This window comes from Gobio gobio (assembly GCF_949357685.1).
Source record: "Gobio gobio genome assembly, chromosome: 7".
Classification (NCBI taxonomy): domain Eukaryota; kingdom Metazoa; phylum Chordata; class Actinopteri; order Cypriniformes; family Gobionidae; genus Gobio; species Gobio gobio.
The window spans coordinates 3,366,153-3,379,410 of record NC_137103.1 but is presented as its reverse complement, the minus strand read 5'-3'; the positions used below and the strand labels follow the sequence as shown (position 1 = coordinate 3,379,410).

The 13,258-nt window shown below is 36.7% G+C and overlaps 1 protein-coding gene and 1 pseudogene across 3 annotated transcripts in view; one reads left to right on the top strand and one right to left on the bottom strand.

Annotated features, from left to right (window-relative positions):
• The window catches only part of crfb1 (cytokine receptor family member b1), a 35,119-nt gene extending 33,982 nt beyond the window's left edge, over positions 1-1,137 (top strand). The window contains exon 10 of one of the 2 annotated variants that reach the window (XM_079821843.1): positions 96-1,137. In XM_079821843.1, coding sequence (XP_079677969.1) covers positions 96-668 — 573 coding nt within the window. In that variant the 3' untranslated portion in view covers positions 669-1,137. The remainder of the gene's footprint in view (positions 1-95) is intronic. The other variant, XM_079821844.1, reaches the window with a different exon arrangement.
• Positions 1,138-9,906: 8,769 nt separating this feature from the next.
• On the bottom strand, positions 9,907-11,311 carry LOC307129339 (putative nuclease HARBI1; annotated as a pseudogene). Its single transcript has 4 exons — positions 10,874-11,311; positions 10,585-10,700; positions 10,361-10,472; positions 9,907-10,280 (listed from the first exon to the last, which is right to left on the bottom strand). The product of its transcript is annotated as a putative nuclease HARBI1 (transcript).
• Between the last annotated feature and the right edge of the window lie 1,947 nt (positions 11,312-13,258).

Genomic DNA, 13,258 nt, shown 5'->3' with positions numbered 1-13,258 from the left:
TGATAAAGAACTACATTTATTGAACTTAATTCCTTACATTTATGTTCAGTGTTAAATTTAGCTTATTAAAAGTTCCTGTACTGTTGTTCTCACAGGCAGACACAGAGGATGAGGAAGACTATGAAGAAGAAGAGGAAGGCAACTACATGGGTTGTGTAATTGATAACAGTGGTCCGGAAACTAATAAAAGCAAAGAGAAGGCTGTAGTGTCAACTTCGCCTCTCCATAACAGTTCTGGGATCTACCCTGCCGTAGAAGAAACCCACCATGATGAACTTGAGTGTGAAAATGAATTCATATCAGGAGTGTTTGAAGACCGAAGCAGACATCTTCCTCAATCAAAGGGGAAAGAGGATGGTTCAGGGAACATCAACCTGTTTTCAGTCACGTTGAGGGCTCTGGGACCACAGGAGGAAGAGGAAGAGGTGTGTAAACCTCTGCTAGCCACATCAATCCATGAGTTACCGACATCTGACATCTCTGAGGAACAGACAGAAGAAGAGCTCCCTCAGGAAGCAGAAGAGATGGACATACAGACAGAGATTAACTCTGATGTGGAAGAGGACACAACGTCAGGATACATGGTGACCCATACAGGAGACATGTATGAACAAAACAAGTCCGAGTCGGAAGAGTCAGATTATGACACAGACTATATAACACGGTAAAGACGAGGATAATTACATGAAGACTTGGCATGTCATTATTGTGTCCAAATCATGGAGATGAAGACTGTGATAACACTGGTAATGAGTTGCCAGTCGAGGAGCAAGAAATAGAAGAGCATATGTGATGTGATCAACCAAAAACCCAACACATTTACAGCTTTTGATACCATATGAAAGCTGAGGCCAAGCCCTTTTCAAATATATTTCATTTATTTCAAGGCTTGTCTGAAACAGAAGTTATGGTTATCTAAAGTCAGCTGATCGCTATGATTAGGAACGGATTTTTGAGAAAAACAGGTTTTAATAACCGCCACCCCTTTTTCCGCATAGACATGAAAATGCACTATCCAACTTTAAATGGCTGTAATTCAAGCATGCTTTGGAATATAGACCTACGGTTGATCTTGTTTAAAGAAGACACTTGGCAGATTATTGTAGATGTCAAATAAATTATGAAAGAATCTTTTATAACTTTTTTTAAGTTTATGAAAATGTAAAAAATATATATTTTATAATATGTATTTTACAAAAACTCTAAAACTACAAGACAATCAAAGCCAGAAATATGAACAAGTTGTGTTCAAAATTTTAGGTTGATATATCAAAAAATTATCTTTCAGTAAAAGTTACAGTAGCAAACTTTTCCTCTAGATGACATCCAAGCTCCATTACTAACCATATAAGGGCACCTCCTTTTCCATATGGTTTGAGTGATCTGAACCATATATTTCCATAATTTTCATACATTTTATGAAGTAGACATCCTATTCAGAAGTATATAGGCAGTATTTGATTTGAATTCAACCTCTAATAAATATAAAAGAACATGCATTATAGATCACTGCTGCATCTCAAATGGAAAATCTATATATTTTTTCCCGTAATATTTAAAACATTCCCAGAACTTTTTATCTCAAAAAATTGACTGGATGTTAAATTTTGAACTCTTGGCATGAAAACAAATTGGTTGTCTACAAATCTTTATTTTTTTTTTTCGTGTTTATCGCTATTTCAAAATTAAGGTCTGAACTGAATATGAAAACTAGAATTTATCAGCTGCATCTCTACACAAAGGGACTAGCTAACGTTACTCTGAAGAGAACGGCTATTTAGTAAGTAGTGAAATACGTTTTCTATTGTTTATCATGGGCTGTCTCTGAACTTGTATGTTTAGATCGCACAGCTAGTGTATATTTTTAGAATAGCAAGCACAGCGCACCTGCAGCACAGCTAAACTATCTCCTCTTCAGTAACTTCCTCATCCGATCCTTCATCTCTGGATGTGAAATTATCCATTATATGATTGTTTAGGGCTCTGACATCACCAGGATTGAGCAGATTGAGGCGAGCGAGATCATAAAAGCGATCAGTTACTTCAGTTCTCTTGTGCTCCGCCACCTCACGATATGATAACGTATTAAATAAAAACTTTGCGTGCCGTAGTTTAAATAGGACTGGAGGGAAATGTGCTTTGATTCACCTTTATTCTACATGTAATGGGTTTATTTTGATGGGTGAACTGTCTTTGTGGTGTTAAAAGAGCAAAAACTATGGCCATATATTTTTTCCACGTCCGTCTGGCATGATCTAAACATTAGAGAAAGACGCAGTCTTTCCAGCTTGCCGCTATAAAGCGCAATTTTTCTGCACTACACAAGTGATTTTTGCCAAGATATTTTTAGAAATTATAGACAAGATAGCAATAATTTAATGAAAACCCAATTTTGACAAAAAATGGACATTCAACCTATTCTTCGACTTGAATTCGACTGAATAAGTTCCAGCGCGACATCCGACAGGTTTCCCAGATCGCATCTCATATGATTTCATTTTGTGAAGGGATATGTGTATAGTTCTGATTGACCGCTATGATTTTCGATATACTACTGTTGTTGTGTGAGAAGGTAGTGTCTAATATCAAGTCTGTGGTTGAGTTATAAAGCTAAAGCCTGGAGTGAGGCGTTCCTCCGCTAGTCCTGGTGTCTCTGTAGGGCAGTGGTCACCAACCTTTTCAAGCCAAAGATCCCTGACCTCAGCCTTGAAGAAAGGCAAGATCTACTTATAGATTTTTCATGGCCGATTCAGAGGTTTTTTTTATTCATTTCGAGAACATCGTTTTTTTTTCTTTTTCTTTGCTTAAGCAAATTATTTTGTTGTTTATTTGCTCTATAACAGCCCAAACTAGCCTTAAAAAAATGTGCCATTTGAAATGTGAGGCAACCACTGCATTTTAATCACTACCCAAACAAAGGTACACACATGTAGCATGAGCAGTGTTTTTTTATTTAAATTAGATTGCATAATTTCAAGACTTTATTCAGCTTTAGCTTTGATAAATTGATACATAAGACACACCTGCACAAAACAAAAACAGATGGACTGAATAAAAATGCTAATTCACTTTTTGACAGTAGATGGTGCTTATGGAAAAGAAGCGTTTCTTTGGGTACCGCTGTAAAATGCCATCAAAACTATTCTGGAGACAGTTTCGTTCAGAGATACATTCATTTAACCCCCCTCCCCACCCCAATTCAATATTTATATTTTTCTTCCTATATTCCTATATTTCAAGCATCCCGAACAGTTATCTTGCTGGGACTATTTATACCTGGTCCACTTCGTGTTTTTACAGATCAGATATCTGATTTATCAGAACGATTCCATTTACACTTGGTCACATAAATGTGGTGTCCTCAATTCCCACGTTATATGCATTTTTAATGGAGTTCACGTCACCGAAATCAACAAATATGAGCTGCATTGTATTGATCAACAGCTAATTTCAAATCAAGGACTGCAATAGGAGAGAGAGTGGCATAAGCACTGATCATTTAGTTACTTTACTTTTAATGATAATGAGCGTCTGCAACTTTTACTTTCCTTGGCAGTTTGCTGAAGAGATATTCAGCTGCAGTAGCGCTGTCATAACTATAGCATCGGCCGATTTGTGCTGTGTGAATTGAGGTTGCAGAGAATACATTTTGGGAGCATAAGGTGCGATTTCGTGCCTTGATAATGTGTTTGTCCGGCTTTACACAGAGAGGCCAGATAGCTGGCCTGAATGGTTGTAACGTTAGTCAAGTGAAAGCAAAACTCATGTATCTGATATTTCACAGGGGTTTATTATCAGCGTCGTCGATCCCACGCGCACATGGGGCAGTTTGCAAAACACTTCACTAACAACAGCGTTACTCAACAGAAAATAAACAGTGAGAGCAACAGAAATATTACACGCATACATGCGACGTTCACAGCACGCGCTCCGTCCACGGCACGGACTGCCTTCTGCATTAAAGGAGCGGTACATAATTCTACTTGTTACATGTTGTTAATTATTTTTCGGTTATTTATCGGGAGCTACCGGGACAGTGATAAAGATCGACCAGTCGATCGCGATCGACGGGTTGGCGACCACTGCGTGTAGGGGATAAACGTGAGAGATGATTTGTTTTGGGTGTATCTAATGGACAATCTTTGGTCTTATGAATCTATAATTTGTTCCGAGCTAATCTTTTTGACCGAGGGAAAAGTGAAGTTTTACAATTGTATATATTTTTTTTAATTTAAATGACATACTGTTGCACTGCCTTTATAGTCTACTTTTGACTGCATTTTTTGATTGTATATTTCCTATTACAAATGTCTTATACTTGTTTAATGCGTATTTTTGTACATTAAATATTACTGTTCAATAAAAATTATTTTGCCTAAGTGGTTTGAGTGTTATTGTTGGGGATTTGTCAGCGACTTCAATGCAGGTTAGATTGTCTTTATGAGCGAGTTAAATGCTGATTTATTCAGGAATTAAAATGAAACGTTGGATTTCTTAATCTAAATCAAAATTTGCTGCTCTTCAATAAATTTTTTATACAATGCAGTTTCTGTAATTGTCCAAAATCATGTGAATATGATCACACGCATCTTCTTCTACTTCTTCCAGTGTGCGTGCAGTTGAGTTCTGTTCTGTTACTCCAGTGCTCTGATTGGTTGTAGGTCTATCCAATTGAGTGCAGAGGCGTTTTCTTTCCTGGTTCGGCTGAAACACCCCATAATCACAGCCCAATGGAGCAGGAGCAGACTATTATGATATTGCACAGATATTGTGACTAGAATCTGAGTATGACGACGTCAGGCTACCATTTTATAGGATAATCGGAAATCTGAGAATACAATGATATAATCTTAAAAAGTTCTGTTCAAGAATTAGATGGATCTTGAAGATACGACAATAAGTCATCTATGTACAAGTTGATTTTATGTTCCATGTTTCCTATAGATATGCCTCTTATATTTGCATTTCTGCTGCCAATGGCTCAATGAAAATAGCAAAGGAGAAAGAGGACATCCTTGTCTAGAACCTCTTTGTAATGAAAAACTATGTGATAAGATTCCATTAGTTCACTTTGTCCACTGTATAAAAGAGTTCCCAAAGACAAATTTCTCCAGGACTGCAAAAATAAATTTTGGTTATGCTGTGATGTATCAATTAAATTAAGAAGTCTTCTTAAATTACTTGACGAGTGACGACCTTTAATGAATAATTAAAAGGAAATGATTTCCCCCCTAATTACCGCTTTCCCATAATACGGATGCTGAAATATCAGGGGTGTCATTATCTATAAGAAAATTGTCCCATTCTTCTCTAATAATGGTGTCAAAATTAGGATCCTCTAATCAAGAAATATTAAAATGCCATACAGATGGGCTTTAAATATTAAAACTGTCAACCTTTAACTGTAGTGATATAGGTGCATGATCGCTAATTATTATTAATTACCCTATTATTTTTTTCAACAAAAAATAAACATTTATATACTTTTTAACCTCAAATCGGTGTTGTGATTCTTCATGACGCCATTGTGGTAGACTGAATAATCTGTGATCTGATATAAGTGCATAATTATTATCACTATCAGTTTTCATGTATTTTACGTGCTTTTGCTTTAAGGGATCATTCACAGATTTGTATTAGATTTATATAATTATCATTTTGTTTTCATTTAAATACTTGTTGCAAATATTGTGAGTTCTATAAAAAGCGCTATCAGTTTGAATTAATTAAATATATTATTATAGTTTAAGATGGATGTGTGTGATTGGTTGTGCGGGCGTGTGCGCGTCATTGCGCGCCTTTGTAGAAAGAGTTCTCGCGATACGCGTCATTCAAGATAAACAAATGCTTGAACTCGCATCGCTTGGACTTGTTCATTAATATATCATCCTTTTACAGATTATTAATGAGTACTACACCATCACGTCGGAAAGTGTGTGTATAAAAAGCTCTCAGACAAAATCATTTGGGTCATTCTGTGTCAAAATCAACCAAATTTCCGAAACTTTCCCTGCTCAAATTTTAGATTTTGTTCATTTGGTTTCTGAAGAAAGACGAACATTAATGAAGAAAAAAGACAAAATATTAAATGTGATGGATGTATATTTACTGAGTAATTAAATATTTTGCAGTGGGGGTCAGAATGACAATTTTCACAGGGGTGTAATAATGACTTTAGAAAGATGGCAGCATCCTTATTTTATTTTTACACAGAGATTGGGTAAATCTGTTGACTTCAGCAATCTTTACTGCATTATATGCTCAAAAATGGGAAAACGCATTTCTTGTGTTTTTTGATCAAAGTTTGCACACCTGTAACTCATTTTGAAGATACCTTAATATCCTTTTAGATTCTGATTCTTAAAACACTTTTTACTTTTGGTTTCTTAATTTTTAAGGCCCAATAATTCCCAGATATAGAGATCCCAGTGTGGCTCCATGAGTAAACTGGTTCACACATTTTCTGAACGACAAATAATGTTGAAACTAGAAATATATCTCGTTTTTCAACACAATTGAACATTCCTGTCTGTGCCATCAATACTATTCTTCCCATATTGTGCCTATAACTCTAAAATAATTAAATATATCTCAGTATCCTTTTATATTCTCATTCTTAATAAACTTTTCTTCATTTTCAAGGCCCCATATGGTTCAGTCCCATTGATATACTGTGGCTCCATGCTCAAATTATTGAATATTTATTTTCCACACCAAAGGATATTAAATATCATCAACCTCTATTCTAAATGATAAACTTAAAGGGTTTTTTTGTCAGGAAGACACATAGATGGCATCACATTTGAAAGCATAATACCTGAACGTCTTTGAAATTTCAGCCAATGGCACTTAAACTTTTGAACTAAATGATGTTGCAACCATGAATAAATGAAAATGCATGTTTTTCAATTAAAGAGAACTTGGAGGATTGCTTTTGGTGCTTGAGACTTTATTGGCTATTTTGTGTTTCAATAATGAGGTTAAGAATACGCTACAAATTACTTAAATATAAAATTTAACAACATTAACTTACGATAGTGAAAGATGACTTCCCTTTTTGATCCCGTTTTCCCTCAGTCCATGTTTTCTTGCACTCATGAACAATAATCAGGTTGTTTGCATCCGCCCAAACTGATTTGCCGAAATCAAAATGCGAACAGTGAAGGGGATTTGCTGTTAGCGCGAGCCAATCGCTGTGAAGCGGGAGCGACCCAGGATTCTGCTGGGTCTTAAAGCCTTCCGCGAACGGCTATGTTCACAAATCAAACAATGATCTGTCTCAAAAGAATATTAATTCTCAATTTGGAGCATATGCCTGAATATACAGGACAAACTTCATTAATGCCTTAAATACAGGACGATTCCATATTATACGAAACAGTTGGCAACCCTAGGCGTGATGTAGGTGTTTCGTTATCGTTACTAAATGAATCTGGGGTTTTGAACGGATCGGTTCAGTGATTCAGTGGCCTAGTCACATGCTTCCAGAATGAATCAGCCGTTTTGAACGGATCAGTTGAATGAATGCTTTGACTCACTCACTAAGACATTTGCCGCCACCTACTGGCGAGTCTCAGTACTGGGAGGAAATGTAGGTGGGAGAGTGAATGAACAGCGCTCTCTACCACTCATTACCCACAAATCAGCTCCCCTGGGGCCTATACCATGAAGGTAGTTGAACAAATTCAGGGTTACAGGATTGGTTTTGAGTTGACAAAACCAAACCGATGCAATCAGGCTTTATTGGTACCATGACGCAGCTCATCAACTTTCTCTGTCAACTCAGGCTTTGATCCTTAAGCTATGATTACTTCACGCGCGCGTGCACATAAAAGAGTGACGTCGGCACTAAACAACCAATCGCGTTCGATATGGATAGAGCGAGAGCCATATATTTTTCTGCGGAGGAGCAAGAGCTAATACTTCACAAATATGAAGAATATAAAAGTGTATTTCAAGCACGCAGTAACACGGCCTCTGCTGCCAAAGCAAGAGAAGAATGTTGGAGGAAAATTGCTGATTGCATTAATGCGTAAGTAAAAAAAAAAATTATATAAAAAAAAAACATTCTAGGCTTTAGGTCATTCATGTACAATTATGTGTATATACACTGCAAAAAAATGCTCTTCTTACTTAGTAATTTTGTCTTGTTTCTAGTCTAAATATCTAAAAATTCTTAAATCAAGATGCATTTACTAGATAATTACATGACATAAGATGTTTTCTAGAAAATTTCTGTTTTGTCCCAAACAGAAATAAGATTATTTTCCTCACCCCATTGGCAGATAATTTAGCTTGTTTTAAGCAAAAACTCACTTTATTTTGATTTTATTTTTAATAAAACAAATAAATCCTGTCACTTAATTAACTAGTAAATGCATCTTGATTTAATAATTTTAGAAACAAGAAAAAATACTAAAGACCATTTTTTTGCAGTGTAATGCAGCCTATATGTATGTGTTTGCTTGTAACACTTTACAATAAGGTTGTATTTGTTAAAATAAGTTAATGCATAAGTTAACATGAACTAACAATGAACAATAGTTTTGCATTTATTATTCTTTGTTAATGGTAATGGCAAAACCATTGTTCATGTTACTTCACTGTGCATTAGGCCTCACTAATGTTAACAGTTACAACTTTTGATTTAAAAAATGTTTTAAATGCTAAAATGAAATGAGGATACATACATACATACATACATACATACATGCATACATACGTACGTACGTGTGAATGTATAGGCTATCACATCCTAAAAAAATTATATTCATTGACTTTTAGATGCAACCCCAACTCCAAACGTTCTTGGCAGCAGATCAAGACAAAATATTAAAATATAATTCAAAGTGGTGAGTATTTACCACAACCTTTTATTATTTTTGTGAACATTTTATCATAATAACTTGTTTGCAGCAAACCGGAAAAAGTGTGACCTCCGTAAAACTGGGGGAGGGCCAGCTCCTCCTGAACACACTGTGGCGGAGGAGTCGGCTCTGAGTAACAATAAGGGGAGGCCGATTATGGATGGCATTACAGATGCTGTGCAATCTGACCCTGGTGCTGGCTCCTCTAAGCAAGTGACACTGGGTATGTGTGCAATGCATTACTATTTTTTAATTTATTACTCTAACTTCTAATTTTTCTGCCTCTATGTTCTGCAGTAGAGGGAAATGCAGTGTCCCTGTTGAAGCCAGCACACATACGCACAGTCTCCCACACAGAGGTCAGTATGCAGCAGACAGAACACCATGAACATAACCTGCTTTATAACAGTTATGCTTTACATTGGCCTACTTTTATTTATTAGGGTGACGCAAATGATGAAGACACTCTGTCTGTGTGTTGATACAGCTGCTGAGGTGAAAGCACTGGGCTTTTTATTATGGCACACATTTGAATGCATCATAAAGTCACTGGCCCTTACACTTATCTTTTTTTAATTGTAGGATTTTTCACAACCTGCCCCAGAAACTGAGGCCTCTGCTTCAATGGGCTATAGGAGGAATGTGAACAAGGTAATTCTTAAAACCCTTGACCTAAATTAGTCAGTCCTAGTTATGCCACTTTAATAAAAAATAAAAATTATTTAACCTCCAGAATACTTTAATTGATTGTTTGTGGTGGAATTATGTATGAGGTGGAAACAGACTCTGTCAGGGTCCTTTACAAAAGGAGTCTAGAACTAGACTGTTCCCTAAAGGAGCTGGACTGTGAGCTGAGGAGGCTCCAAATAAAAAAAATTAAATAAAACAGATCTCAGTATGTGAACTTATTTAACCAAGTAACACTTTAATATGAACATTGTATATTTATTAATTTAACTTTCTCTTGCTCTTTCTTCCTCCCTAGCCACATGACCAATAAAACCGTTTGAGACCAGTCTGCAGTGTCAATGTGCTTTTATTAAGTAAAATATTGTGTTGTGATTGCATCTCTGACAGCTGCCCCAGCTGGGTGGTCAAGTGTGATGGGGTCAATTTCATCGGGGAGAAGCTGGTTTTGTGGTGGTACTCGCTCCTTTCTGATAGTGGCTATATTGTGCAGAATTGCACATGCAGCCACTATCTGTGATGCCCGCTGTGGTGACACTCTTAAACGCCGAAGGCAGTTGAAACGCGCCTTTAGGATGCCAAAGGTCATCTCGATCTTAACCCTGGTTTTACTGAGGGCCACATTGAAGCGGTTTTGTGGCCCTGTCTGCGGGTCAGGATAGGGAGTTAGCAAAAACCTCTGGCATGCATAACCCCTGTCTCCTACCAACAGGCCATCAAAAAGCCCTGTCATGGAACAGAAAAGGGGAAAATTGTGTAAATGTTTGTCACAATTAAAACGATGTTTTGTACTGTACCAAATTTACCTTCCTCGAAGCGCTGACACAACACAGACTCACGGAAAATTCTGGAATCATGAACTGAGCCAGGCCATTTGGCATCCAAACTTGTGATCATGCATTCATGATCACAAGTCATCTGCAGATGAAATGTACAGGAAATCATTGTCCTATCTGTTAAAGTTATTATTCATTTAAAAGGTTTATCTCAATGCAAATCAAAAATCATCTCATGTGTATAGTAGCCCTACCTGAACATTAAGGCTGTGAAAGGACTTTCTGTTCACATAATCAGCCTCATGTTCTCCTAGAGCTGTGGAGATTGCAACATGTGTGCAGTCTATTGCTCCTATGACTCTGGGGAATCCTATCATAGGATTTAAAAATAAAAAGATTTAAAATCATTCTTAATATGTAGCTAATGTAGCCTATAATATATATGTGCTCTAAGTAAAATCTGCCTTTTGGAAAGAAAAAAAGAACCTGAATGTGAACGGTTAAATTGTTCATACGTCACGTCACCCTATCAATATATCTTACCGGCAATTTTATAAAAGCCCTCTTTTATGGACATGGTCGATAAATGTCCTGGGAACACAATGAAGCCATTTATGTACCCCTGCAGTGCAAGGACCACCTTGCGAATGGTTCAACAAACCGTGTTTTTCCCAAGGTTCTCTGCATCACCGACCGCGTACAAGTAGCCTACGTACCACTTGCAAAAAAACGCAACGCAATGCATACCATTTGCGGTACAGTAAGGGCATGGCTTCGACGAGTCACATTTGTTATGTGCGGCTCAAGAAGTTCGCAAATATAACCGATTCCTTCTACGGAAAATCTGTACCTTTCATACAAGTACGTATCAGGAAAGTCAAGGGGATTTTGTCTGTCCCTAAAAACTCTTTCTCTACGAAGTGCTCTTCTAACAATTTGCACGGAGATGTCCACAGGATTTGGTAGAAAAGGTGAAGCCATTGCAAAAGACGCTGGGAATTAGTTACGTCATCTATATATATATTTTTTGCTCACAGCTGATTGGTCAAACTTAAATCTCAGATCTCGAATCCAGAACATAACCTGCCCCGGAGCAGGGGCCCGTTTCAGAAAGGAGGTTCAACCAACTCTGAGTTTAAACCTGAACTCTGAGTTGACTTACTCTGAGATGGGAAACTCTGAGTTTTGGGTTTCAGAGCAGCTGAATTGAGGTAGTTCAATCAACTCTGAGTAGACTGACTCTGAGTTAAGCTCATGCACTCCAACTATGAAAAGCCACGATCAATGGAGCTCCGAAATTACGATTCACCATGGCAACAGCACCCAACAAAAAGACGTTTGCATACTTCCGGGTCAATACACAAGTTTAATTCTTAATTATTTTAATTAAGTTTAATTTTCATGGTATCCAAAAGGCAAACAAAGAATGTGGCAGCAGCTAAAAAAAAAAAAAAAACATAATTCAATCAGGAAAAGCTTTAAGCATAAATGTTCATGGGTGTAGGTTTAATTACTTTACAAACATTTGACATATTAAATAAATATCATTCAGTGTCCAATGTGCAGCAGCTTTTCCCCCATAGACCCTTTTCACACACAGTGATGACGTGTTTTAAAAGTCATCAATATCGTAAATCCTGCAATGTTTTTTTTATTTATTTTTTATGTATGTACATTTATAACACTAATACATTGTATTATATTACTTTTGCATCAAATTACAAAAATCAAGTTACCGCTGCTGTGAGAGTGTTTCTAATACAGCGTCTATGGGAGTGATAGTTAAAATTAACATCTTTCTCTCTTTTCACTGCAGTTATCAATCTCACTTTAATTTTTCCATCTTTTTGAAAGTTGTGAAATCACTATTGTGGAGTTTTTCTTTTGCTATTTGAGCAAATGGAGACACAAAAATATATATTTAATGTATTCTCTCATTCACCGCTATAAGAGTTAACCCAACTATGACGACTTCAGCTTCGGAAACCCAGAAATGTGAAAAGGGTCTATGCTCTTTTCACATAATGAAATGTTCTCTGATCCCACCTGTTACATTTATTAATTAGGGTAATGACATTATTGACTTCTACTCAGGCCAGCCAAACTCCAGCACCACTGACAGATGAAGAGGAGATGGAGGAAGAATATTAACACCCAACAGGAAAAAGAATAAAGTATTTGTAGGAAATAAAGATGACTATAAAAATGTAAATAAATGTATTTAACAGCTGTGGTGGTGGTTATGCCATATATCTCGTACTACCATCTGGCAGCATCCTTCCATTCCATACAATAATCCGTTTTCAGAAAGTGTGATGATGGGAATATGAGTGTCATAAATGCATCAAACCACTGGAAATCCTAAAGGAAATTCTAATTATTAGGTTACTTCTAGAGGATTATCAAGTGAACGTCAGGATCTTGTATAAAACATGCCATTTTTGTCACTTTGACAGTGTCGTCATGTGCTTTTCTTACTTTGTATTTTTGTCAAGTGGCAGAAAATTTAATTTGTTTTAAGTAAACTTTGCTTACTTTAGATTTAGATTAAATTTATAATTTTTTTTTATATTTATACTTGAAATATGACCAAAATACTCAGTAAGAAAAGCATTTGTGGCGTTTGAATGAATGAATAAAGTATTTAAACACTGCTGGTGCTTTAAAAAGGGGGAGGAGAACGAAAGAAACTCTGGGTTTACCAAAGAAAACCTGCTTCTGACCAGGTTAGGTTCACAGAGTAAGTTACCCTGGTAACTGACTCTGAGTATAAGTTACCTCTCTTTCAGAAACTGGCTTGGCTTACCCTGCTTTCTCGGGTTTGACATACCTCCCATTCTGAAACAGAAAACCCAGAGTTTCCCTTATTTCAGGGTTAACCTACTCAGAGTTTTCACTTAACCTCCTTTCTGAAACGGGCCCCAGGTT